The sequence below is a fragment of the Ceratotherium simum genome, chromosome 20, assembly GCF_057802395.1.
Source record: "Ceratotherium simum simum isolate JZ-2026a chromosome 20, ASM5780239v1, whole genome shotgun sequence".
Lineage (NCBI taxonomy): Eukaryota > Metazoa > Chordata > Mammalia > Perissodactyla > Rhinocerotidae > Ceratotherium > Ceratotherium simum.
This window is the reverse complement of record NC_141919.1, coordinates 36450601-36477223: the sequence shown is the minus strand read 5'-3', so window position 1 is coordinate 36477223 and position 26623 is coordinate 36450601. Positions and strand designations below refer to the sequence as shown.

Genomic DNA, 26623 nt, shown 5'->3' with positions numbered 1-26623 from the left:
ATTTTACAGGGAGCTATTTCCTGACTTAATCACCATTACTGTCATGTGAGTTCTTTAGAATCTTTGTGGCAATGCTGATGCTGTCTTAGGTTCTCATACACAAGATGTGTAAATATGTGTGGAAGTCCTGTTAATCTCTGTGCCTCTTTTGGGTCATGTGCGAGGTCACTCTCTTCATCCATAATGCTTGGTAGCTGTTACTTTGTAATTACTGTAATGTATTCTGTGACAGTCTGGAATAATTAGTTTCTAGATTCATTACAGAGAATTTTCTATTCCAGATTTTTATTTATTTATTTTTTTAAGATAGCAGTCTTTGAAGGACAATTTTCCTACCCAATAAAAAGTTTGATTTGACCTTTGCTACCATGCATACCTTTCCTTCTGGGACTTGTGTGTGTGTGTTCAGAGATGAATAATATATGCTGTGATGAATTAGTAAGAGCTAATTATAACATAGACTACTTTGTATTCTCGTGGAGGGTTGGCCAAGTCTACATATTTTTGATACCTACATGTGACTTCCAAAGTAGAAATATCAATTTATTAAGAAATTTGTTCTTGTTAAAAATGGTGAACCTTGTCACTGATATTCATTTTATCAAATTAATTTATACACCTAGATTGTACCACTTAAGTTTACAGTAGAAACTGGTGGGACAGAATGGATGCTATAAATATATATATTTTATTTATTTTTATTTATTTATTTTTAATTTTTTTGTGTGTGTGTGAGGAAGTTCAGCCCTGAGCTAACATCCTCCTCTTTTTTTGCTGAGGAAGACTGGCCCTGGGCTAACATCTGTGCCCATCTTCCTCCACTTTATATGGGATGCTACCACAGCATGGCCTGACAAGCAGTGCGTCGGTGCGCGCCTGGGATCTGAACCCGAGCCGCCCGCAGCGGAGTGTGTGCACTTAACCGCTATGCTGCGGGGCCGGCCCTATTTTTATTGATGTCTTAATAGTTTATAACATTGTGAAATTTTAGTTGTACATTATTATTTGTCCGTCACCATATAAATGCCTCCCTTCACCCCTTGTGGCCACCCCCCCCCCCGCCCCCAGCCAATCCCTTTGCCTCTGGTAACCACCAAACAGTTCTCTCTGATGGTGTGTTGGTTTATATTCCACATATAAGTGAAATCATGCAGTGTTTATCTTTCTCTCTCTGGCTTATTTTGCTCAACATAATACCCTCCAGGTCCATCCATGTTGTTGCCAGTAGGACAATTTTGTCTTTTTTATGGCTGGGTAGTATCCATTGTATATATATACCACATCTTCATTATCCAATCATCAGTCGAGGGACACTTGGGTTGCTTCCACTTCTTGGCTATAGTGAATAATGCTGCAATGAACATAGAGGGGCATAAGCCTCTTTGGATTGTTGATTTCAGGTTCTTTGGATAAATACCCAGAAAGTGGGGTAACTGGATCATAAGGTATTTCTATTTTTAATTTTTTGAGGAATCTCCATACTGTTTTCGATAGAGGCTGCACCAGTTTGCATTTCCACCAGCAGTGAATGAGGGGTCCCGTTTCTCCACAACCTCTCCAACATTTGTTGTTTTTGGTCTTGGTGATTATATCAGAATGGATGCTATATTAATGATTAGTTTTTTCTGTAATTTAGTTGTGATGTAACTCATGTGTTTAACTATTAAAAATTTAAAAATGATTCAAGTAAAATTTCATAATCCAAGTTGTATATTTTGGTATCCTCCCTAGAAATGAACAAGGAGAAAGTGGATTTAGGGATTTTTAGTTATATATGGGAGTTTTGGCCAGGGTTAATGAACACTTGAAGGGAGCTCTCTACAAAGATTTTTTGTGGAAAGACAAAACCCAGGACTGAAATTAGTTTTATTTTTAGAGGTTTTTTTTCTTTTTTTCTTCTCATTCTGTGATTGCTCATTCAGAATATGTGTTTTATGTTTCTGTTTGCCTTATTGCCTTATTTTGCCTTTTGTTATTTTGTGTCAGGTAACTTATGTAAGTGTTCCCAAACGAGGAACAGCTAAAAGGAGATTTATTAATTAGCTTTGTGTCTAGTTCTTTTGTGAGGTACACTAAATGTTAGCTGAAGCAACAATCTGTGCTTTCCTGAGAAATATCATTTGGTGAGAAGATTGATGTTCAGTTCACATATACATGCAGAGTTCGAGCCAGCTATGAGTATAATAAAGCTAAAGAGACTTCAGTTTTAGTGATAACGGAATCTGTTATTTGAATAGGGCTTTGGAACTCATCCAGAATAGTTTGAAATACACTCGTATTTAATATTCAAATATAAAAGTGTTACTGACCGAACCTTGATTAAGTATTTTTGTACTAAATTGGTCTACTTTATGTATTTTAAATATACTTTTGAACATGACTATTTATAATTTACTGGTTTTAATGGTATGCTTTCTTCCTTTTTCTAGAGGTAATAGAAATAAACTGATTAATAATTGGGAAATCTACCCTATCATTTAAGAGCCATGTAATACTCATATACATTTCTGAACCCTAGTATTAAAACAGAAATAGTAAGCCCTGTCGTGCCCACCTTAGAGGATTATAGTGTGAATAATATGGCATCATGTATGTCAAAGCGTTCTTTTATTCATTAAGACTAAATATTTGTTGTTTTACTTAATACATTGGGAAGAATCATAAGAAAAAAATAACTCAAATATAATATGTAGAAGGTTTCTTGAGGTCATACACAGTGCCACATGCTTTATATTCATTATTTCATTTAAGTCTTTTGACACTTTTGTGATGTTACTGTTACCGTCATTTTACAGATAAAAGAATCATGTGTTTCTTTAAGTGCCTTTTGAGCACCTATTACTTGCCTATTACACTGAGCGCCCAACAAACATGTTGCTCTGCCCTCAAGGGGAGACCTTAATCAAAGAATCACACAGATGTATAAATAAAATATTATATTTATATATAATAGATTATAGATCAATAAGTATAGATAAACTGTAGGTAAATATAGTATTCACAACAGTGATAAGTGCTGTGACAGAGAGCGCCTTAGTGAAACAGGAGAATTATGGGGGAACTTGCCGTGATTAGGAGATGAGGGCATCTGTCCTGGGAAATGGAAGTAATATTTGAATTGAATCTGGAAGAAGAGCAGGAGTTAGCAATACACAGTGGGGGTTGGAGGGTAGGCAGAGAGAGGGGTTCTGCCCCATGACTGCCTAACCATGAGTGGGACTGTAACTCAAGATTCCCAGTCAGAGGGATGGAGAGCTCACACAGACCTGACTCTGATTCCTGTGACTTGACTGAGTGTCTTTAGGCAAGGTACTTAATAGTCTCTACCTTAGTTTCCTTGTTTGTATAATAAAGGTAATAATAGTACCAGTCTCTGGCGTTTTCTGGGAATTAAGAGAGCTAATGTTGGTAAAGCTTTTAGCACAGTATCTGGAAAATGGCAAATATCCAGTAAATCTAGCTATTGTTAATAATAACAGGTAATAGTTTACTGTTATAAATAAATAAAAATCCTACCTTCAGTAGAAGAAAAGAGAGAGATGGTGCTTCTCAAACCTGTTTAAGGGATTCCTTCTGTTCTTAGGGTCTCTCCTCTAAACCCACTGCCCACAAACTGTGTCAAGTCCTTGAGCACGGGGACTCTGCCATCCATTTCCTGCCACTTAACACAGTGCTTGGCTCCAAAGTGATGGTTTTTGCATAGTGATGATTTTGAAGCTGTAGAAGGGGATGAAATTGCCAAATTAAGGAACGAAGAGCCTGACCGTGGGACGCACCTGTATTTATTTACAGTGGAGAGAGACTGAGAAGTTGCTGCCAGAAAAGCTAGGATAGTTGGTCTCCACAGCCCAGGAATGAAGGAGAGTTAGTGACGCAAGCTGCATTGAGGTCTGGGAGGAGAAGGAGACTAGAAAAAGGGACCAGATGTGATGAGAACGTTCCTCTTGGAGAAAGCAGGTTTAGGAACGTGTGGGGCAGAATCCAGATTGTAAAAGTAAAATGTAGGTGGTGGTGAGGAAGCGGAAGCAGTGAGTACTGGGTGCATGGATTTTTCTTTTGCGAAATCCATGGTAAAGGTAAGCCGAAGGCATAATTACTTTTAATAAGTTGCAGGCTTAAGAAAATTTATTATTATTGTTATTGTTCTTGGAGAGTTGGGAATGCTGGTCATGGAAGAGTGGAGGAAAGTTACAGGAAACTCTTGCAGGGTCCGGGAGCACCGAGGGGTTGATAGCCTGACATGCATAAGGATCCCGGCATATATAGGTGGGAACAATCAGACTAAACTGTCTGCTCTTTTCCTGGTGTCCCCTTCTGCCGCTTCATCATTATCTCTGGATTTTCTGTAGTTCAGAGTGCCCAGCATCGAGTGGGTTCCACTCATACATCAGCTGAATGAAGGAAAAAATGAGTGTGCTCACAAAAATGAAAGCTTATCCATTTCTACTCTTCCCAACTGTCTCCTTGTAAAGCGTGTAGGTTTTTGAGGCTTAACTGGCTTTGGTAGTTTTATGATAATTTATTTTTTTAAAGTGTGGGTGAGTTGGCAAGTGATCACATTGGTTCTGTTTTGTTGTGAATAAATAGTATGTCAAAGTTTTATGCCGTTTCAAAAATGTTATTTAGAATAAAACTTCCTTTGAAGCCACAATAGTCTCTTACTCAAAATATTTATTTAGACCATATTGTTTAAATGTATATAATTCCCTTAAGGAACCATTGTAGTCTATATAAATCTGAATTTAAAACAAATAGACCTTCTGGAATTCATAGCAATACAAAATGGATATTCCAGTGCTTAAGTGTTTATATACAAAAGGAGTTGAGGTGTTCCAATGTTTGTATGTTTAGGTACAAAAAGAGTAGAATTCATAAAAAAGGATGATGATCTGAAAAAGTTGAATTCCCAAATGTGCCAGATGTATAAAAGTTATTTAGGAAGAGAAAATATTTGAATCATAAACTAGTTCAGAGTAAGTGAATGAATGATTGAACCAGTGAATAAATAAATATACATAAAAATAAAGCAAATCTACAGTCTCTTAATTTGTTCTGGTCCTGAATATAGCTGTAATTAAAGTTGATGAAAGTGTGCTTTAAACACGATGCAAAATTAGGCTATTTTTGTAAAATAATTAAATATTGTCAAATTAATCATTTAAAATATATATGTCTTTTGTGCCGGAGTTAACATATAGTCCTTGAGAGACTATCTCTTTTTATTGGTCATCTCTTAATTTTGGTAAAGCAGTTTTTTTATTATTATTTATGAAAGCTTTTATTATTGCACTTTAGATTGCATAAATATTTTAATGTCAATGTGGTTGCCGTATCTGAATTTATAATTGGATAGTTTGTAAAGTGCCTTGTTTTTAGTAGAAACATTGCCCTCTAAACTGTTTTGTTTTGTTTTTTTTGACCATAGTACAATCAAGTTGTGAGTTTATTAACTAACGAACATGTTATTTAAAGAAGTTATTTCTAACCTAGGATGATCTGATCTATTGCTCAGTCAGTAAACTATTGAAGTTGAAATACGAAATTCGGGGAGAAATAATTCCCCTTATAACCTGCAAATACGTATATTATTCTTATGTAGTCAGCATTTCTTCTGGTGTCTATTTCTTCTTACTGATTCCTTTAATCACTAATACATATAGCAGAGTTTTACGACTTAGCTAATATGTAATTGGACTGTTGACATGGGAAGAGAGACCCTGAAACATCAAGCAGATGATATAATTGAGTATTTCCCTAGTGGTAACAGAGGAGCAGATTAGGGATGGAGTTAAGTGAGAAAGGAATCTACAGTGAAGACTCGAACATTGGAAACTGAATAGCGACCTGTAGATTTAATGTTCGTTAACGAAAGAGAAATATTTTAAACTTGACTGATCCAAAGCATGGGGCATAGTAAAAGCCTGTTCAGTCTTTTTCTCTGTAAGTGGAATTTGGCCCAACCATGTTAACAATATCTAAAATATCGTCTGTTACAAATGAGACAGTTTATATAAAAATCCAAATGGTTCCAGGAATATGAGCTGCTGGAGCTGTGTGAGTGAGCTAGCTTTCCTCCATAGAACGGCGGTTTCAGGTAGCCCCAGGCCTCTGCCTCCACCCACCCTTCCCCAAGTCAGTTATCATTGATTGCATCTAAAGCTGTAGAGGATCTTTTCCTGGCAGTTCAGGTAGTTACAGTAGATTGTTAATCTGTGAATGATAGGGCTAAATCCCTTCAGTGTTCGGAATTTCCATGCAAATCAGAACTAAATGTATGAGATAAATTTATTAACTGTAGTCTAGGAGCATAGGTCAGCTTTAGCACAATTATTAAGCATAGGTTTTTATCCATAAAAAGTTACACTTCATTTATGCTAATTTTCTGTGGATTCCCTTTATAATATAAACTGGTGAGACAATTTTTAAAAGTACTTGTAAAGAAATGAAAGATTTTTGAGTGTGTTTTCCAGTTTTTTAAGATAGAGTTGGATTGTTCCAGATATAAAATGTTCATGTAAATGGCTTTTCCTGTTCTACGTCTGATCTAAAAACAAATTTAAACTTATTTTCTTATGTCATCGTTAAAATGAAAGGAGGGTTGTTTTGTATTTTTCCAAATAGGAATGAAAATGGAATTAATATATCAAGGGGGATAAAAAACACAGAATTGGGAAGTGATAAATAATTCCAGAAATATACTAGGTCTTATTTAAGGGCCAACGGCATTGTCTTTCAAAATGTATCTGAAAGATTAACAAAGCATTTAAGTGAAACTCGGCAGAAGAAAAGTCATATTCTAATAATATTTGTATATTGTGTTTTACTTTCACCAACATTCCACTTAAACATTATTCTATTAGAATGTATACTTGTTGCGTTATTGCCAAGTGGATAAACTTAAATGGAAATATATAGTAGCAGCAATATTTTTTTCTCCTTTGGATCCCTGGTGTTACAAATCCAGCATCTTTTAGAATATGTAATCATTTATTCGTATTCTACTCTGTCTACATTTCTAATTTAAAGGTCACATATAAATGACATGAAACATTCTATTAGTGAATGAGTTTTTTTCCTTATATTTTTTTGGTGAGAGATTTTGATGGTATCAAAATTTATTTTTAAAACTCTCCAGGTCCCTATCAACATAAAACCTTTAAAAATGGCAGTGAGTGTTAATTATTAAAATAGTGAAGAAATAGAGTACCTTTGAACAGATGCTGATCATTTTTTCTCTCCTTTATTTTTCAGGCCATCCGTTGCACACTGGTAAACTGCACGTGTGAATGTTTTCAGCCGGGGAAGATTAACCTGAGGACTTGCGATCAGTGTAAACATGGCTGGGTGGCACATGGTGAGGAAAATCTGGACTTTTCTTCCCGTTCTTGTTATGTTCATGTGAATGTGCGTATTTTTTCAGAGCAGTCACTGGCCTGGCGAAGAGAGAGGTCAGCTGTGCTCCAAGTGTTAACATTCAGCCTGCAGCTCGCAAATAGCATATTCTCGGCTCCAAGAAGTGAGGCTGGGCGAGCAGCTCTCAGCAGAAGGGCGAGATGTTTATAGGACAGTTGGGCCGTGGGGTTCTGACTGAACCAGCAGCCAGCAAGCACCAGGCCTGATGGAAACTCAAACATACCACAGTTGGCCTTTCAGGGCCTGGACCTCAGAGGGAAGCTGGCAAATCCTCTTTGCTTGAGGAGAACTCCTCGATGACTGCTCACCCTTGTCATATGCGTTAGGGGCTGAGTTTATCCTCCCAGATGTTAAATTTTGTATGGTCTAAGGTGGGTGAGAGAGTGAACGGGAACATTATTTGGCTGGTATCTGAAAAAATAATCTGTAAATACCCCCTTTCAGTGTGCGTTGGGATTGGAGGTGGCCGGTGCTGGTGGGGGAGTGTGGGCTCTGCGTAGGTGTGTGTTGGGGGCGAGGGTGACCCAGGGCCAAGGCTGGAAGTGTTGAGACTTTTTGCCAGATGCACAGAGCTGTTCCATCAATGTGCCTTGACTGAGCATTTGACATGTTCTTAGGTATGGTTTATGTTTTTTGCGTTTAGGCAAAAGGAGACTTGGAAATGAGCAGAGGCATTTTCTTCACTTCCTAGACTGTAGAATTTAAAAAGATAGGTAATGTTTATAAAAGAAATCCTGGCTTGAGATTTTTTTGACAGCCTGGGGTATTGGCTCTTAAGTGGACATATTCTTCATTCCCAAGCAGTGCCAAATATCCAGTGGGTTGTATTTTTGTAAATGTCATGTTATTCTAGCGAGATCCGAGGTAGCAGTACCAGGCCATGCCTTGAAATGCTTTTAATTTATCATGTACCTTGCTTGTCAGGGTGTGTGTTTGGCGTTGCGGGGACATTTGAGCCGTGTTTCTGTGAGGGAGAGAGAGAAGAGGTAGATACAGTCGTATGAGGGGAACGCCCTGGAAGGGGTGTGCCTGGCAGATGTAGCCACAATCCTTCTGTGTCCCCAGGGATGGAACTCTTGCCTGCTGCATTAACAAGGCCAAAATCTGTAACAACTCTCAGTCCAGTTTTGAACAATAGATGAACTGTGATTGCTTTTACCGTCTGTGTATGTTACTACATTGGATGATTTCTTCCCTCTTCCTAAATTAGTTTGCCAGGGCTGCCATAACAAAATACCACAGACTGGGTGGTTTTAAACATCAGGAATTCGTTTTCTCACAGTTCTGGAGGCTGGAAGTTCAAAATGAGGGTGTTGGGCCTGCCCCGTGGCTTAGTGGTTAAGTGTGTGCGCTCCGCTACTGGTGGCCCGGGTTTGGATCCTGGGTGCGCACCGACGCACCGCTTCCCCGGCCATGCTGAGGCCGCGTCCCACATACAGCAACTAGAAGGACGTGCAACTATGACATACAACTATCTACTGGGGCTTTGGGGAAAAAAAGGAGGAAGATTGGCAATAGATGTTAGCTCAGAGCCAGTCTTCCTCAGCAAAAAGAGGAGGATTAGCACGGATTTTAGCTCAGGGCTGATCTTCCTCACCAAAAAAAAAAAAAAAAACATGAGGGTGTCATGAAGGTTAGTGTCATTGTGAGGACTCTTCCTGGCTTGCAGGTGGCTGGTCTTTCCTCTGTGGGCACACGCCCTTGGTGTGTCTGTGCATCCAAATTTCCTCTTCTTATGGGGATACTAGTCAGAGTGGATTAGGACCCACCCTTAAGGCCTCATTTTAACTTAATCACCTCTTTAAAGGCCCTGTCTCCAAATTCAGTCACATTCTGAAGTACTGTTGGTTAAGGGTACACATATGAATTTTAGGGGAACAGTTCAGCCCATAGCACTTCCTGAATCTTTCCCTGGAGTAGTTCTGGGTTTGCTAGGTAAGAAGAACAGAGCTTATGTCCCACCCACACCCATCAAGAATCATGGAGGCCGCATGGGGTCAAATCCTGACTCTGCACCTTCATTGACGTGTAGCTCAATGCCTCTGCATCTCAGTTTTCTTATCTGTAATATAGGATTGATAATACCTACTTTGCAGGATTATTATGAGAATTAAAGATAAAATACACGAAGCCTTTAAAATAAATAATACGTGTAAAAAGTAACAAACTGGACAGTGGGTGAGCAATACAGGGGAGTCAATCATTAAACAAAGGACTTTTCATTTACTCTCATTTTTTCCAAAGCCATCTTGTGTTACCATCAACTGTCTTCGGCGGTAGCCTTGTGAGTATAAAAGTTTACTGTGTCACCAGTTTGTTTTATCATCCAGCTTCCACATGCATATTACATTAGTAGTGTAATGGGGGGAAAAAGCAATATTTCTTCCTTTTCGAACAACATAAATTATTCTTGGCCAATGGTTGTTTCTAAGGCTTTCTGAAGGATGTAATTTTTCACCAAACTTGAATAAGGTATTTCTGTTACACCAGACTGTGCTTTTCCTACTGTGTCATTAGAAATTCTGTGATTCTGGGATATTAATTTTGGATTTTCTCAGATGTAACTTTCCCTCACCACCATTATCACCTTGACCTCCCTTTTCCCCCACAACAGGGATATATCTGTATACAACTCAAAATATGTACACGCAGATATATAAATCACACTCTTCCCCCGTTCATTAGGGCAAATATGACAGTGAGGGGTTGGCTTCTTGCTTTTGAGTTGGCAGTGGGGTGAGAGCACCCACTCTTTTTGCCCTTAGCATTTCAACTAATTACTTCATTCTCTCCCCCTGCACAGAAACCCTGAAATCATGTCTCCAATTATTTCAGCTCAGAGGTGAAACACCGCAGTCTTCCTGGCTGTCTTACACAGTACAACGTCCCATGTGTAGGACAAGGAGGAAGTGACTTGTTTTTTCTAGTGCAAGATTTTTCTCTGAAAGTGGATGAAACAGCAGTAAGACTACCGAGATACTTCTCATAGAAGCGTTTCATTGTAGCACTGAAGACACTCCACCTGTTGTACTAGTAAAAAAAAAAAAAACTTTTAATATTTGCTGCTAAAAAATAACCAAATGCCCAAATCAGCTGTTACCTACGGAAAGAAGAATTTTTACAAATTTGTTGGCCTCTTTCGAATAAATGTCTTCCTATATCTCCTTTGTTAGCAGCATCTTCAGTTTCTTCATAAGATACTGGAGTTCATGGGTCATTATATATCGTATATTTATATACACACCCACTCATTTCATTGCCTTCCAGATTGCTTCTCAAACCTGTTTGAATTGTTGACATTAGCTGCTTTACAAAAATCTTGAGAATGAAGTTTTAAAAAATTAAAGAGAGTGAGTGATTAATTCATCATACTGTAGCTCCTGAGTTTTGAAATTACTCATTGGGTCGTGGTGCTTCCACAAATTACTTCCTTGAAATCTTGAGCACCACTGAGTTGGGGTGGGGAGAAAAACAAAAACGGTTCCTTGACTACCAATAGGTATTTCCCACTGAATTAATAAAGGATTTCCTGTTCTTTTTCTCCATTAATGAATTTCATCTCTTTCACTTCGATACTAGAAAGCAGGGCTTTATTGAATTTAACTCTATTTAAAATGAGCTGTTTTTGGTATAGGATGTCCATGCCCGTAGTATAGAATAACCCAGAGTTTCTAATTTTGTCGTATTTCTGTTCAGAGTCCTTGGATAAAGGACTGCAACATGCTGCCACTTAATTCACTTAACAACTATATTTTTTCCCCTCCTCTGTTGGCATTATCTTTTCTATGCTTTTTTTCCATTCACCTAAAATGATCAGAGTGAGTCTTGGATAAAAAAAAACAAAAAACATTTCCTGTTGGGGCCAGCTGGGTGGCACAGCGGTTAAGTTCGCATGTTCAGCTTCGGCGGCCCGGGGTTCGCTGGTTCAAATCCTGGGTGCAGACCCACTCACCGCTCATCAAGCCATGCTGAGGCGGTGTCCCACAGACCCACTCACCGCTCATCAAGCCATGCTGAGGCGGTGTCCCACATAGAAGAGCTACAACTGTGATACACAACTATGTATCTGGGGCTTTGGGGAGAAAAAAGAGGAAGATTGGCAGCAGATGTTAGCGCAGGGCCACCTCAAAAAAAACAAGACATTTCCTGCAAGTTTTAATTCTTCTTGGTTCAGAAGTGCCAAAATAAGATCTCAGGATAAAAGCAGTAATGGCCTTCTTTTCTGGTGACATAAATGCTTACGTTGGTAGAAATTCGGTTTGTTGCATTTCGACCCTTTCCCACCATACTAAAGTGGTAATTCTACCATGCACAGGATTGAAGCTTCAGCCAAAGATTTCACATAGTCTTAGAAATTAGCAAGTAATACCAGTATATACCCAGTGGTAGGTAAGGGTAGGGGGTGGGAGAAAGAGGGCTCCCTACTCATTCTCCTTTGAGGAATCTGCTTCTAATAAGAAGTGTTACCAGTGGGACTTTGTTGCCTTTGGGAAAAACTGGAGGCACGGTGTAAAGGTTGAGAACTAGTGTACTAAAACATTTTTATTATTTATTATTTGCAAATTAGTTTTAATGTCCCTAGTCTAGATGAAGACTTGATTTCTAAACCGTTAAATTAACATAAAGTAGTAAAAATTTTTTAAAAAGTAAACTATATTCTAAATGATTTTAGGAAATATTTAATGATAATTCGAGACAACTGGAAAATTGGTTTATTTTCGTGATGGGGTATATTTGATTTGTGTATTTGATAAAAGAGGTGGGCAGATTTTAGAAAGGTAATTATTTCCTTCACTAGATCAGTAGTTTTTACTTCTGATGAAGCCCATTTGTTAAAATTACCTTTAAAAATAATTTGACTGTTTCTTGGTATGTCTAGTAAGCATTTGGCAAGCATACGAGGCTGATGAATAAAAAATGTATTCCATAGCTTAATGAAGCCCACAGCAGCTTTCTCAGTGCAGATTATTTTCTTTATAGAATACCTTGACTTGACACCAAAAGGATGTGCCATTCCAACAAGCTTCATGTATGTTAGAATTTTCATTCACTTCCACACAATCTGAGTTAACACTAGTTATTTCCTTTGGCCGAGACCTGCCTGTGAGAATGCCTGTTGCACTGGAATTCTTGAGACGTTTTCTTTATTATGTTCTATAAATGTGATTTCTCTTTACTACTTGCAGTTCATTCAAGGAAGAGATAGTCCTACTTTAATTATTTGTTCATCGGGCCAGCTGCTTTCTTGCCAGTATCTAAACTATTCAGATTTTTTTAATGTCAATGAGCAGACTTGAATTGCATCATCGGCATCATCAGTGAGTAGATATTTATTAAACGTACATCGTATGTAAAGTACTGTGCCAGGGATCCTTCGGTTCTTCAATTCTGTGCCACAGGAAATGGTGAGCAGTAGAAAGTTAATTTAGTGTCATATACCAACCAGCTTTATGGTTTAATGTACTGTAAGACTTAATATTCATATAATCCATTAATTTCAAACCTTTCTTTTTTGTAATTCACTGAAGTAACTTTTCTCTTTTTTTCTCAGCATCATTGAATTTGAGTTCTCAGCTTTTTACTTGATATGTCTTATCAGAACAGAGGCATTTATAGAGACCCTTACCCAAATTGAAAATATAGGATATGTTGTACACCTAAAACTAATACAATGTTATATGTCAGTTATATCTTAATAAAAAAAAGGAAAATATAGGACATCACATTAAATTTTTTTTTTTTGAGGAAGATTGGCCCTGCGCTAACATCTGTTGCCAATCTTCCTCTTTTTCTTTTTTTCTCCCCAAAGCCCCAGTACATAGTTGTATATCATAGTTGTAGAGTTGTAGCTCCTCTATGTGGGACGCCGCCTCAGCATGGCTTGATGAGCGGTGAGTAGGTCCGAGCCCAGGATCTGAACCACCGAACGCCTGGCCACCGAAGTAGAACGTGCGAACTTAACCAGTATGCCACCGGACTGGCCCCTAAATTTTAATTTCAGGTAAACAATGAATAATTTATTTTAGTATAAGAATGTACTATGCAAATTTAGCCAAATATCCTGTGTTTTTATTTGCTAAATCTGGCAAGCTGACACCTAAAAGAAAATCATAGTTAGGCTTAAGTTGAGTAAATCAGGGCCATTGGTTTCTGAGCATTCTCTTATCAAAAATCTTTTATGTCAATCCTACATTTAGACTCACAAGATCTCAGTATTGTGTTTACAAATTCCTCAAATTTGTTGGCAGCTTGGTACTTTATATGGACTTAAGCAGGGTGGATCAAAACCAGTAATTTTTCATTTTACCCCATGAAAGGTCACATGTCTTTATTATTTGTCCCAGTCTGTGCTCTTCTTAAGAATTGTCTAAACATCTGTGAAAGTAGTTTATCCCCAACTGGTAACTTTGTAATATTCTCCCTGACTTGAGTCCAAAAGCCAGTACAACTGAAGCCTCAGTAACCTTTCCTTCTCCATCCTCTTTCTTCCCCAGTCTTCTCCCCCTCCCACCCCAAATAGAAGTCTTCTATCATAAGCAATAAAGCATGACATTTCCATGACATCATGCTCATTCTGAGTAACTCAGCAGCAGTTTCTATAAGATAATTCGTAAATTTGTCAAAATTAAGAGAGGAGGGTGAATAAAGCTGAGTTTCCTCTGACAGAGGAAGGTAATGCTCCCAGATATTAACCTACGGGAAAGCCCTGGCCCTCCTTTGCTGCCCTGAAGATTGTTCCAACAAGAGTGAATTTTGCTTTGGGAGAGAATTGTTGTGGGGGGTCATTTAGGATTTAGTGAAAAGTGTAAGAAAGGTTCTGGCTTGATTCCTTAGCACGGGAGAGTAAATGTAGGCTTCACAGTGGCAAAGTGAGAACTTGATCCTTTGGGAAGATGTAGGAGGTCATGCGGCTAGGGCTTTGGTTAGAAACACATGGAAAGAAACACCCAGTCCTCTTCCCCTGGTGCACTGGTTTGGAAAAGGGGGGAACTAATGCTTTCTAGAAGGCTTAGTTCTTTCAGATTGTGATACTGAAACCTGGCTTGCCCAGCTGCAACATTCTCTTTTAGTTAAGGAAATCAGCTCCTAGCTCTGGTGAGGCAGCTGGGTCCTGGTCTCTCCACGCACAAAGTCCTTGAACATTTCTCCACTTATTTTTACTCTAGAGAGCAAAAACAAGGCCATTTTCCTGCCTGGCACAGGAACCTTCTTTGCTTGACCTGAGGGCACCGTGTCCTCTTCTGCTTCTCTCCTTTTACTCCCTGATCGCAGCTGATATGCTTTAAAGGGAGGACGTCCTCACAAATGCAAAGGTTTGGTGCTTGATTAATTGCATTAACTATATTCTTATTGTGTCCCTGAGCTGCTTGCTTTGATTTGTTTCTCAGCCTGCCCACCTTTGGGATGGGGCTTTGAACTCCCTAAATTTTTTTTTTTTTTTTAATCACAGCACAAACAGTGCCTCCCTTTCAAAGTCCTGGGCTCTCTGCCTGTTAGCTTCCCAGATTTTTTTTCTAGCTCCATTTTATTCAGCTGGAACTTAAGGTACATCTGGTAAATTCTGGGCCTCTAAACGGTACAGTGCCGGTCCACTGCTGAGGAGTTTCTAGGGAGGATCTTGAGATTGAAACATGCAGAGCTAGAGCCCCAGAGTATGAAGACACTTCAGGTACACAAATGGGAGGCGTGATAGAAAAGCAGGTAAGAGTACAGCTCTGTTAGGTTCGCATCCTGGCTCCATCACCTGCTATCAGTAGAACTGTGGCCAAGTTACTCTTCTGTTTGCTCCTCCGTGATATGTGGATAATGGTAGCTCCTAGCTTGTAGAGTCCTTCTTAGGATTAAATGAGATAATCCACTTAATCATAGTTTAGTGGTTAAAATGGGGTGTGGCCAGGCACGTGGTCAAATCCCACCTCAGTCTCTAGTTAGTAAGCCCCAGTTCTTTTATCTGTAAATTCAAATAATAATAGGAATGTACCTAAATATCACAGTGAGGTTGTGAGGAAGATAAAATGAAAGAGTGGACTTAATGATAATATCTAGAGCCTCACTTATGGTGCAGATGTGGAAGATGATGGTCTGAGCCTCTTTCTCCTTCTAGGGAAGGTTTCTTCAGTGCCCAGTCACAGAGTTTAGGTCACCAGTTCTTTTGGCTGTGGGGCCAAGTGTTCCCCAGGTGAACTTGTTGTCCTGGCAAATCCAGTCCAGTTCCTTACCTTCCATTTCCCCTAAAAGTCATTTGAGCCCTTGCTTGAACAGAAGTTGGAAACACTTGATCCCTATAGTCACATTTTGAGAAGCGCAGACCAGTTGAAATGAATTGTAAGAGTACTTATCTGTTGGAAGTCTAAAAACCAGAAGTAGATGAATTTTAGACAGGATGAAGGCTACCTTTGCCTATTTTCACACCTATAGTCTTGCATGTGAAGTGCTTTGATGGGCTAGCCACTTTATCATTTTATTGCACTTTATTACATCATAAATTTTTATATCTTGCTAACGATCCTGTAGGAAGCTTAATTGTTTATAGGAACAGCTTAATTAACTGGAGTTCACCAGGTTAAGCAGAACACAAATTGAAGGGGTTATAAATGAAGCACACTCAGCGCCTCTCATTTTACTCAGGATGCACTATTCAGATGTCCTGAAAGGTTCTGCTGGGTCATAGGGACCCAGTACGCCTCAGCGTATATCACATCATGTGGATACGCTCCACCATTCTTCCTTCTCTCTTGTGTCATAAGTGATGACTTCTTCTAAGCTTGGGCATGGCCCCCCCAACCCCCACTTTATTGAAGAGTGAATTCACTGGATGAGATTAATGTGGTACATCAGAGAAATTCTGACTTGTATGGTGGGAGGCATAAAGTGTTGTTTATGCATCCCATTCCTTGCCAGGTTTTGCCTTCCAGGAGGGTAGATGTTTGTGACTCTTCAAAGGCTTCTTGAATGAATCTGTTATTAGTTAGTGAACATATAGCCAAAGCATTGTATAGAAAGTATTTTAAGGTGTTCACCACCACAGCTGGATAGACTCATGAGCGGTATCTGTTAAGGGGCCCAGTAGTAAGGTCCCTCTCTCCTTGGAGCTGCTCCTTGATACCCAGGGAAATCACTACTCCTGGCCTCCTAGGTGTCCCAGCCTGCTGTATGGTCAAGTGACACTATAAATGCAAGTGCAAACCCACCTAATTGAAAGGATGGTTTTGTTGGGCCTTAAATTCAACTGGCCAAGCAATGCAAAGGAAACTCTAGAACTGGCTGACTAGTAAGAAAGCCCCTGTTGTGGATCTGAGCACTTGAAATGGGGCTAGTCCAAATTGAGATCTGTTGTAAGTATAAAGTATACACTGGATTTGGAGATGTAATCTTAAAAGAAAAGAATATAAAATATCTCATTAAGAATTGTTCTTATGTTGTCTACGTATTGATAATATTTTTGATGTATTGGGTTAAATAAAATATATATATATATATTTTGTGTGTGTGAGGAGATCAGCCCTGTGCTAACATCTGCCAATCCTCCTGTTTTTGCCGAGGAAGACTGGCCCTGGGCTGACATCCGTGCCCATCTTCCTCCACTTTATATGGGAGGAAGCCACCACAGCATGGCTTGCCAAACAGTACGTCCCTCCGTGTGCGCCCGGGATCCAAACCGGCGAACCCTGGGCCACCGCAGTGGAGTGCGGTCACTTAACCACTTGCACCACCAGGCCGGCCCCTAAAATATATTTTTAAAAATTAGTTTCATTATGTGTTTTTTTATTTTTTAAATGAGAGTAGAAAAATTAAAATTACATTTGTGACTCACATTATGTTTCTATTAGACATGGCTGTTCTAGGTGCGAGAGAATGTATGTGGAGAATGAAACTTAGGTGGAAGTGGTTTGCTGGTAGGGTAGTTCGTATTGGTGCAAGAATCCTAAAAAGCCAAGTCAGGCTCTTGTCCTCCCTTCCCTCATCGCTGTAAACTCTTTCCCAGCCTTCGTGCCTTCACAGTTGCTGCACTGTTGATCCTGTCCAGTCTGTCCTCTGCCCTGGTCATAAGGGAAGAGGGATCCCCCTCGCCCCCAGGAGCAGTTGTGTTCCCTTCTGTATGCTCTCTGTGCACTTGGCTGAGACCGGAAGGGTGGTTTCTGTGTAGTTGTGATCCGTCTGCTAGCTTGGAGCTCAGGGAGGTCACTTCTTCATCTCTCTGTGCTGATGCCCACTGCAGCATCTCCCACGTGGAACATCTCCCACATGGAGTGCTCAGAACAAAGCTTTATGGAAACTCTGAAGTGTACCTAAAAGTCTCTGATTGCGATTTGCCAGTTCCTTTTCCAGCAGCCTCTTCCGGTTTTGAGTGCTAAGCAGAGCCTGCAAACACCTTGCCTTGAGTCCCTTTTCTGCATTTCTCTCTTCCAGCCCTCACTCTGCTATTTCCCTCTGTGTCTTCAGACAACAAAACAAGTGAAAGGTAGGTGGGAGGTTTTAGTAGCCTAACTAACCAAGAAGTAAATTTTAGAGAAGTTAAATTTGTTTGATCATTAACAGATGCTGGCATTTTTGTTTTATTCAGAAGATATGGTCTTGAGTGAAATATCTTCTACTTTTATTCTTGAATAAATACTCCTTTGCCTGCAAAAATCTGAGGGTAAGAAATTCTCCCCTCCCCCCGCCGGCTGTTCATGTTTTCTACTATCAGTAAAAATTAAAAAACAAATCAACCTCTAACATTAAAGAAAACACCTGTTTGGCTTGGAGAAGAAATTAGCCGGGGAGGTCTTTTTCCTGATGGGCCAAAAGCGACCATCATCAGGGCCCCTTATAAAAAAAAAAGAAAAAAAGTCATTTTTTTTCTTTATTTCATGTGAGCATTGGCAGAAACTCTGACAAGCAGTTCTTCATATTTTATTATGTTCTTGTCTGCAGAATCTCTGTCAGGCAAAAACCCTGTCAGCGGAAAACCTGTCGTAGGATCAGAGGAGACAAAAACAGGTGTCACACAGGCAGTCAAAACTGAAGGAAAAAAAAGATTAGGCTAAAGAGAGAGAGGCAGACAATTACATTAATGCCATTGCTTTTATCTTATAGATGTGTGTTATTATCTCGGGGTGCTGAGTGCGCAATTGCCTCAAAGAAAAGTAGACAGGAGACAAGGGGAAACTTGATAGTTATTAACTGAAGAGGCAGTGTGTCAAAGCTGGACGGGGTTCAAAGTTTTGCAAAGGAAAAAAAACCTTGCAGGCAACGAGCAGCGGCGTGGTTCTGCTTTCGGCTACATACACCTAGTAGCAATCTAACATTTTCTACTTGGAAACAGATCATAGAGAGAAAAATTAATGAAAGATTTCATTTGGAGGTTTTTTTGGGTAACATTTATTCTATATACATGTGATGGAATCATAATCTTTTCTCTCCTATAAAATCTTGCCACGATGTGAGCCATGGAGGGGCTTGAAGACAGGCATTTATCAGTTCAGCTGTGTTGTTTGGATATGTTTAAAACACCTATTATCAGCACACTTTTAATTAAAAAAAGCTATTAAGAAGCCCTTTTACTAAGTGTGAACATCTGTATGTGCAAGCTGTAAATTAGGAGATCACATATGTGTGCCTCAGTCAGAGACTAAATGAACTTGGCAAGTGTTTTCTATTACTGGTTTTTAAATACAGTAAAATATCGAAAGGAAAAATTGCTACATTTAAAATTTTGGATTTTTTTGGGGGTTGTGTATATTGGTCCTGATTGATAGAACTTTTCTTCTGATTAGAAGTTAGAGTCATTATTACTATCAAATTGGTAACCAGAATTCAAAGAGCTAAACCCCTCTGTTTCTTTGTTCACATCATTTCAGGAGACTTATTTTCTGAAAGTTTGGACTCTGTTAAATATTTGTAATGATAAAAAATAGTTTTGTTTTGCCAGTGGCCTAAACTCAGAGAGATATTTAGCCTTGTTGATAGCTCATACATGTCAAATAGCCAACTGGTAGTGGATGGGATGGTAACTTGAAGGTTTCCCTGCTGCTTAACCATACGTCAATCATATTAGTGGAAAAATCAGCAAGCATTGCTCTAGTCCTTAACATTTTCTGCTCATGCATTTAAAAATTGGTTAGTTTAGACTTTTCCTAAAACCCAGGACTGCCTTCTTAACCCTTTTTTATGAGCAAATCTTTATATAGGGTCTTTTATCCCGCCAGTGACGGATGCAAAGCAGTTTGATACTTGATATATGCATTAAGCAAATCCAGCAATCCAGAAGAAAACACACATCAGTGTCAAAAGTGTGTGTGATAGCCCAGAGTTTTAAAGGATTATAGTGGGAAAAAAAAAAGATTGATTATAGATTCAGAATGAGATTTCAGGCTGGCTTACTGGGAGAGGGAAGGAAAAATACTTGTGACACAAAGGTGACGTTCATTAAAAAAAAAAAAAGACTGAATATAATCATGTCTTTCTTTTAGGTATTTCTTACCAGATGCTGGCTTTTTGTATCACTGCTCTCTCTCGATTTTGAAATATTTCTTTACTATGTCTGATGGAGTTAAAAGCATATGTTCTTGCATTTACAATGTTTCCTTAGTGAAATTTTTATATAGATATATGCTACTTCAAGACAAGTAAGTCTTTAAAACTAATAAATTGGGAGTAGGATGATTATTCTCTTACAGAAGAATTCTGGTTTTTGTTTATTTAAAGAAAGGACCTACATGATCTGTTCAAGCAGCACATTTCAGTGTTACCTTTAAAGTGGGATGTGTTTTATATTCAGCATACATTTAATTCATCGGTATGTAAATTAAATAAAGCAAGGTTTGTGTAGTCAACTTGGAGCTGGCCTTGGCGACTAGAGTTGGGATAGAACAGCAGCAGTAATAATAATAATCCCCAAACCTGGTTTCAGCAAGTAGATTCAATTACCAAATCTCTTCCTAGATTGACTGTCAAGTTTGCAGATTAAATTTTCTCTTTTCCCCTTACCGCCTTCTGATGGAGCTGCTGCAGTTGAGGAAAGACGGGCCTCCAGAAGTGGGCCATGGAAGGAAGAGGAAGGAGGAGGAGTAAAACCAAAGACTCAAGCGTTGACAGTCTACTTTTATGTGTGCCTCAGTCAGACTTTAATAATTTCCAAAGTCTGTTGTGAAGACTTTGTTATGCATAAGGCCACAGGGGGGAAATGCCAATCAGTTTGAAATATTACCTATATAGTCTCAAGTGGAGCTCAAATTCTACCCTGGACTAATTGTGGGTGTTGGTGTGTGCATACCCACATACTCTCAAAGCTACATGTCAGCTAGGGATGGTTAACGTCCATAGGGCAATGGAGTCTCGTTGTCACTACTTTTGTTCCTCTTCTCTCCCTATAGTTTAGAATCACATTCATAATGGACCATAAGAGTATTCATATACTTATCCCTCATGTATTAAGGAACAAGAAAAAAAATCAAGGATCATTCACATAAGGTTTTTAAGGTATAGAAATGCAATCAGGGTTTATGGAGGCTCACTGGAGTTTTTTTTTTGACTTAAAATCACTGACACACTATTTGTTCAAGAAAAAAATAAACCCTTCGCACATAAGGGCTGACAGTTTTTATCAGCAGGCTTGGGGATCAACTCTTTCAGCTACATATCATTCCTTTTCTTCTTTCTTTAAAAAAATTCTAGAAGCAAGCCTTGTCTTTCCTTGGTATTAAATATCCTAATTAATTCAACCTTGACAGTTACAGTTAGAAAGTTGTGACTTAAATGGAACGTGAGTTATTTTGTTCTTAATTTGCTCCTAATTACATAGTTCTTTCTACCAAAAGTAGTGAATAAAACGTGCAGATCTAAATATTACTTCAAGTCATAAGGAATTTTCCCCTTATAACAATCACTGTCTGCCTTCATGATTGATCTCTCGATTCGCTAAAAAGTTTTTAATATGTCATCATTGCCATTTATTAATCTCCCCAAGTGCTACAGCTTTTATTAGGACCTGGCTTACAATCTATGGGTGGGTTAAGCCTTTGCCTTGTGCCCTGATGTTCTTTCCTAGTACGAGAGTTGAGTCTTCTAATGGGAAAGGATTGATGTTATAATGATTCCAAAGGGCCTCTTTATGATGAAATTCTAAATACGCAAAATCCCATTAAACCTGTAGAAGTTCATAGGCTAGCCACGTTGAAATGACATATCGTTATATTGGGTATAGTGTGGATGTTATAAAGTGTGATATAATTGGAAATTATTGGTCATATTAACAAGCATGAAGAGCCACCCACCCTCATAAATTCAGAGGTTGTGGCCTGGATATTTGAAGTCTGAAAGAGAACAATACTCTGTGTATAAGTAATCAAAACTTAAAAATCTGACCCCAGAAATTGCTCTAATAAAATCCTGTCACTAACAACTTATTTTCGAACTCTTAAAGCGATCCTGGAAAGAATTTCATAAAACAATCCCTTAAAGACATGTGTTAAATGTTAATCTATTGAAAATTAAGATAATATTCTTGGACCCAGAGCTCCTGAAAACTGACCACTTGATGCTGTTATAATTTGGAATCCTAAGGAGGGTTGAGGCAAGGGACATGGAGTTCTCGAAACAATTAGCCTTGCAATTTAAGGCTCTCTTGGCTTTCTCCCAAGATGAAAGAATAAGGCGTCTTTAATGTTTTTTTTTTTCACTCATAAAATTGCTTCAAATTAGCACTTAAAAATTTAAAAATATCAAGGGCAAGATTGGAAATTAGTGCAATAAAAGGTTTCCTTTTAGACCGTTTCATACAAATTTTTAATTGTTTTACTCTGCAAAGTAGGTGGCTTTGAAAAAATCACTCTGCTTCTCTCACTTCTTATTTTATTGAATGGCTATACGCCTCACATAGCCATGGCTGAACAGCTATTAGATGGAGTCCACTGGACATGAGGACCTGAACTGTTTGAGCATATTCCTGTGAAAACCACCTAAGTCACTTGAATTTGGCTTTTAAAGAAAGTTATGTTTTTAAAAAGTTGTGGAAAACTAAGAACTATAAACTATCACTGAGAGCCAATTTTCTAGGATCAGTGAAAAGCACTTTTATACTCCTACATTAAGAAAAAAAAGTATCTGAATATGTTCTTATTTCTGTGACCTTCACTGAAAATATTAGAAGTGAAGTCTGTAGAATTACAGGTTTACATTTATTTTAATTTATTTGAAGGTTTGGGGAGTAATTCCTGTTATTAAAAATTGAAATAAAAAATAGTTATTCACATTTTATTTAATAGATGCAAGTTTTTTTTTTATAACCACCCCTCATCAACCCCCAGCACTATTTTATACATTTGAAAACTGAATTTTATAAAGGACGTTACTTTGTTCTTTAAGTCAGCAATATAGTTAAAAGCATATATTACTTTACATTTATTGCATATTTCACGTTGCATTTTATACTTACTTTACATTTACATGACACACTTATATTAATGAACCACAAAAATTCTGGCTGTTGTCCTTAAGGTGATTCTGTTCTTAACAGAAATGAGTTTTCTTCATCCAGAATTATGTGTCATTTTTGGGTCTTGTGGCTTAGCCACCACTTTCCTTTGGAAAACTATAGATCCTATCAAAGTGTTTATTGAAATTATATCCAGGCTTCAATTTCTTCTTTGTTTTATAGCCTGAAACTTACTAGTTTAAGCTTCTGTTTCTGGCATTTTAAAGAAATCCAGGTAAATTATGTTCCCTCAGTAACCTAATTCACAGTTTAAGAAGCTCTTATTGTATGAATTGTTTTTCCTTTCTCTAACTAGTATCCATATTGTGCAGTTAAACCCTTTTCTTTTTCCAAGTAAAATTCTGCATACTAAGAAGAGGTTAATTTATCTGTTTGCTGTTTTTTCTTTAGGCCTTTTACAAAAGAAAGATAATCTTTTCTTTGTACATGCTATTCTTACAATCTTATTGTTTGACTGTTCTCTGACCCCTTTTCAAAGTCTATACTATATCTTTTTCTATAGCTATAAGACCATAAATCACGTACATTGATCACTAATCTAGTGATTTGCACTATGATTTTCATAATGCCTGTTTTCATGATGTCTGTGCATCATGATCCAGTCTCTGTACCCTGATGTTAAGCTCGTTTTCTTAAACAATTCTAGACTTTATACTGTTTTTACCTAGGAATCCATTGGATGCCCCCAAATAATGCTTGATGTGCTAGGGAAAGGAATAAATTATGCGAAAGTTTAGTCAGAATTCCTGCCTGGCCAGCAGCCTCACATCACTCACTAAACTGCTGTAATTACCCACCCCCACTGTTCTGTAGAGAAGTGTAGGGAGCAAAGGAGAGGGTTGAGAAAGAGACATGAGTGAAATTAAGAATTTGGTGGCACAGTGGAATCTTCAATTTAGCCTTTCAGTGCAAATACATAATGGCCTTTTCCTGTTCTATGCACACTTAACTGTGTTCATCCATTTAATGATATGAGGACTGAACACTCTTGAGTGGTTATGTTTGAGATATGGTTGCTGCTTAACGTCAAGCTCTTGTGATAAAACAGACACATAAGAGACCCAGTCATTGAGCAGCATATGGTTGGGACGTACATGATTGGCACACATAAGCACCATCATTATTAAGACAGTTTGCTCTTAGATGAGGGAACCTCTCCAGGCTTCATGGAAAAAGCAAATAGAACTTGAATTGAAGCTGGAAGAAGAGGGTAGTCAAACAAGGTAAATAAGAAAGAGGAAAGGCATTTAAGGAATGGCATTGAAAATAAAAATCTGAAAAACGTAGCTCAGCAAATGCAACCTTGCTTGTCTCTCCAGCCTCATCTTCAACTACTCTCTCCCTTGTTGATGTCCTAGTAGAACTGGCTTTGCCTGGAACACTCCACCCCCACCCCACGTTTAAATTATGCTCTCATGTCGCATGCCCAGTTTGTAGTTCTGTGTTAATGTATATTTTTTAAAAGTCTGTTTTCCTCAGTAGTCTATTAACTTCAAGAGGGCCGGAATCATATCTGTTTCGTTCTTCACTAAATCTCCAAAGCTTCACATAAGGCCTGGAAACATTCATTTAGTGATCAAATATTAAAGTGCTAGAAATGTTTGAAAGGCAGTGGGTTCTCACTTTGCTTTGAACAGAGGGCCTATGTCAGAGTTATTAGGATGGAAAGTAAATCAGTCTGTCCAGGGTCTTCTGATCCAGGTTGAGGATTTTGTGTTGGAGGGGCAACATTGGAAACTTGTGAGCAGAGAAGCGACGTATTCTAAGCAGTATTTTGAGAAGACTGACTTGAAGGTTATATTTAGGCTGTATTAGGCCGGAGAGAAGAAAGGTAGACCAGACCAGCCGGGAGTCACTTGCAGTAATGGAGTTATGAGAGCCTAAAAACCTGCACTTAAGTGGTAGAAGTTAGGCCAGAAAGGAAGGATTGATCCAGGGAAAACTGAAGTGGAAAAATTTGCGGGTACTAAGTAGTCAGAGATAATTTTGAATGTTCTTGCTATATAATGTTCAGTGAGAAAAACAACACCAACAAGATAGAAATTTCTATCTATAGTGTGAGCTCAACTACAGACACGCGTTGCTTAACGACAGGAGTACATTCTGAGAAATGCGTTGTTAGGCGATTTCGTCACTGTGCGAACATTGTAGAGTGTACTTTCACAAACCTGGGTGGTATAGCCTAATACGCACCTAGGCTATATGGTACCAATCTTATGGGACCACCATCATGTAAGCAGTCTGTCGTTGACGGAAACGTCGTTATGTGGTGCATGATTGTATATGAAATTATGGACTGAACAAAGTAGATGCAACCACATCAACATGTAGACAGTAGTTGCCTTTGGGTGGTGGGATTATGGATGATTGTCTTTTGTTTGTTTTCCTTTTTCTTGAATTTATATTTTTTCTATGAGCACCTATGACATATCCAATCAGAAAATAATAAAAAAAAAAGGTTTGATTTCAAGCATTTTGGCCTAGTTTCTTAATTCTGTCTTTCACAGCAGTAGGGGTCAAGGACGTGTTTGGAGTTGAGGGCGTGTAGCTCGGATAGAGCTCAATTTATAGGTTAGGGATGACCTGCAGAGTGTAAGAGTAGTTGGATTCCTAGAGGTGGATTATCACAGGTGGAGACCTAAAGAGGCAGCTCCTCTGGAATCCTGATGGTTCCCCTGCATCTCAATTGATTTTCCCTCCAGATTCCCCCAAACTAGAAAATTTCAGTCCTCCTGTAACCCTGCCTCATCTTCACTCCAAGCATCTATTTTTTTTCCCCTACTTCTTGGTTTGGTCTTGATTCTATCTTCTTTCCTTTCTCCTTGAATTAAGGTTGTGGTCTTCAAGCTATTGGCTTGCCTGACCCCAAAAGAATTTTGGAAACGAAGAGCCATCTTAACATTTTCATACGCTAAGTAACATGCCAAGGTCACATAGCAAGTAGGTGGCAGACTGGGATTTGAACCCTTGGAGTCTGGCCCTAGAAACTCTGTTCTAATCTGGAGGACAACAAGCACTTTTAAACGTTGAGAACTTTAAATCATTGTTTTAAGTCATTATTTTTTCTCCTTAACTCTTATTTCCAGTTTATTTCCCCCAAATAACATTACCATAAATGCAGTCATATGTTTGCTGGAAAGTCTTTTATCATTCAACTTATCATACTTGTCTGCAGTGAAAATTAAGAAAATAATATATCTATAAATGGAAATTTTATTATTTAATTTTGATCAAGTGAATACAATCAAAGCAATATAAATAATATAAATTTTCATAATTTGTTAAACACAAAGTGGAGTTTTGTTAGAAATACGTCTGTCAGTAAAATGGATGGGGCTGTAAATTCTTTTCTTCCCAGATTAGTTCATGTGTCCATGGATTCATTCTAAGAAAGAGGAAAAGTACACTATCAGTTCTAGGCCCAGTTTTCATTTTTACAGATGTAACTGCTGAGACACCTGTTCATGTGAATTGGTGGGACTAGGAACTTTATCACATCATCTTTCAGTTCTTAGAAATCATTTCAAATTCTATGCCAAAAATTAATACAATGATCTATTTGTTTTGTTAAAAGGAAAGAAATAGAAATCACCCACCTTATTACCCAGAAGTTGTTATAGTCATTCACTTTCTCAATTTCTGGAAAGAGACACTCACAAGACATACCAAATGCCTATTTATGAATTCAGCTGTTAGTCTTTCATTTAGAGGCATGTCGTTTATTCTAGTATA

At 38.4% G+C, this 26623-nt stretch overlaps 1 protein-coding gene across 14 annotated transcripts in view; it reads left to right on the top strand.

Annotated features, from left to right (window-relative positions):
• Positions 1-26623, top strand: part of BNC2 (basonuclin zinc finger protein 2) — a 414875-nt gene that overhangs the window by 259242 nt on the left and 129010 nt on the right. For all 14 annotated transcript variants that reach the window (XM_087444633.1, XM_087444632.1, XM_087444628.1 and 11 more), the window contains one exon: positions 7252-7354. In XM_087444633.1, the coding sequence (XP_087300759.1) occupies positions 7252-7354 (103 nt within the window). The remainder of the gene's footprint in view (positions 1-7251; positions 7355-26623) is intronic.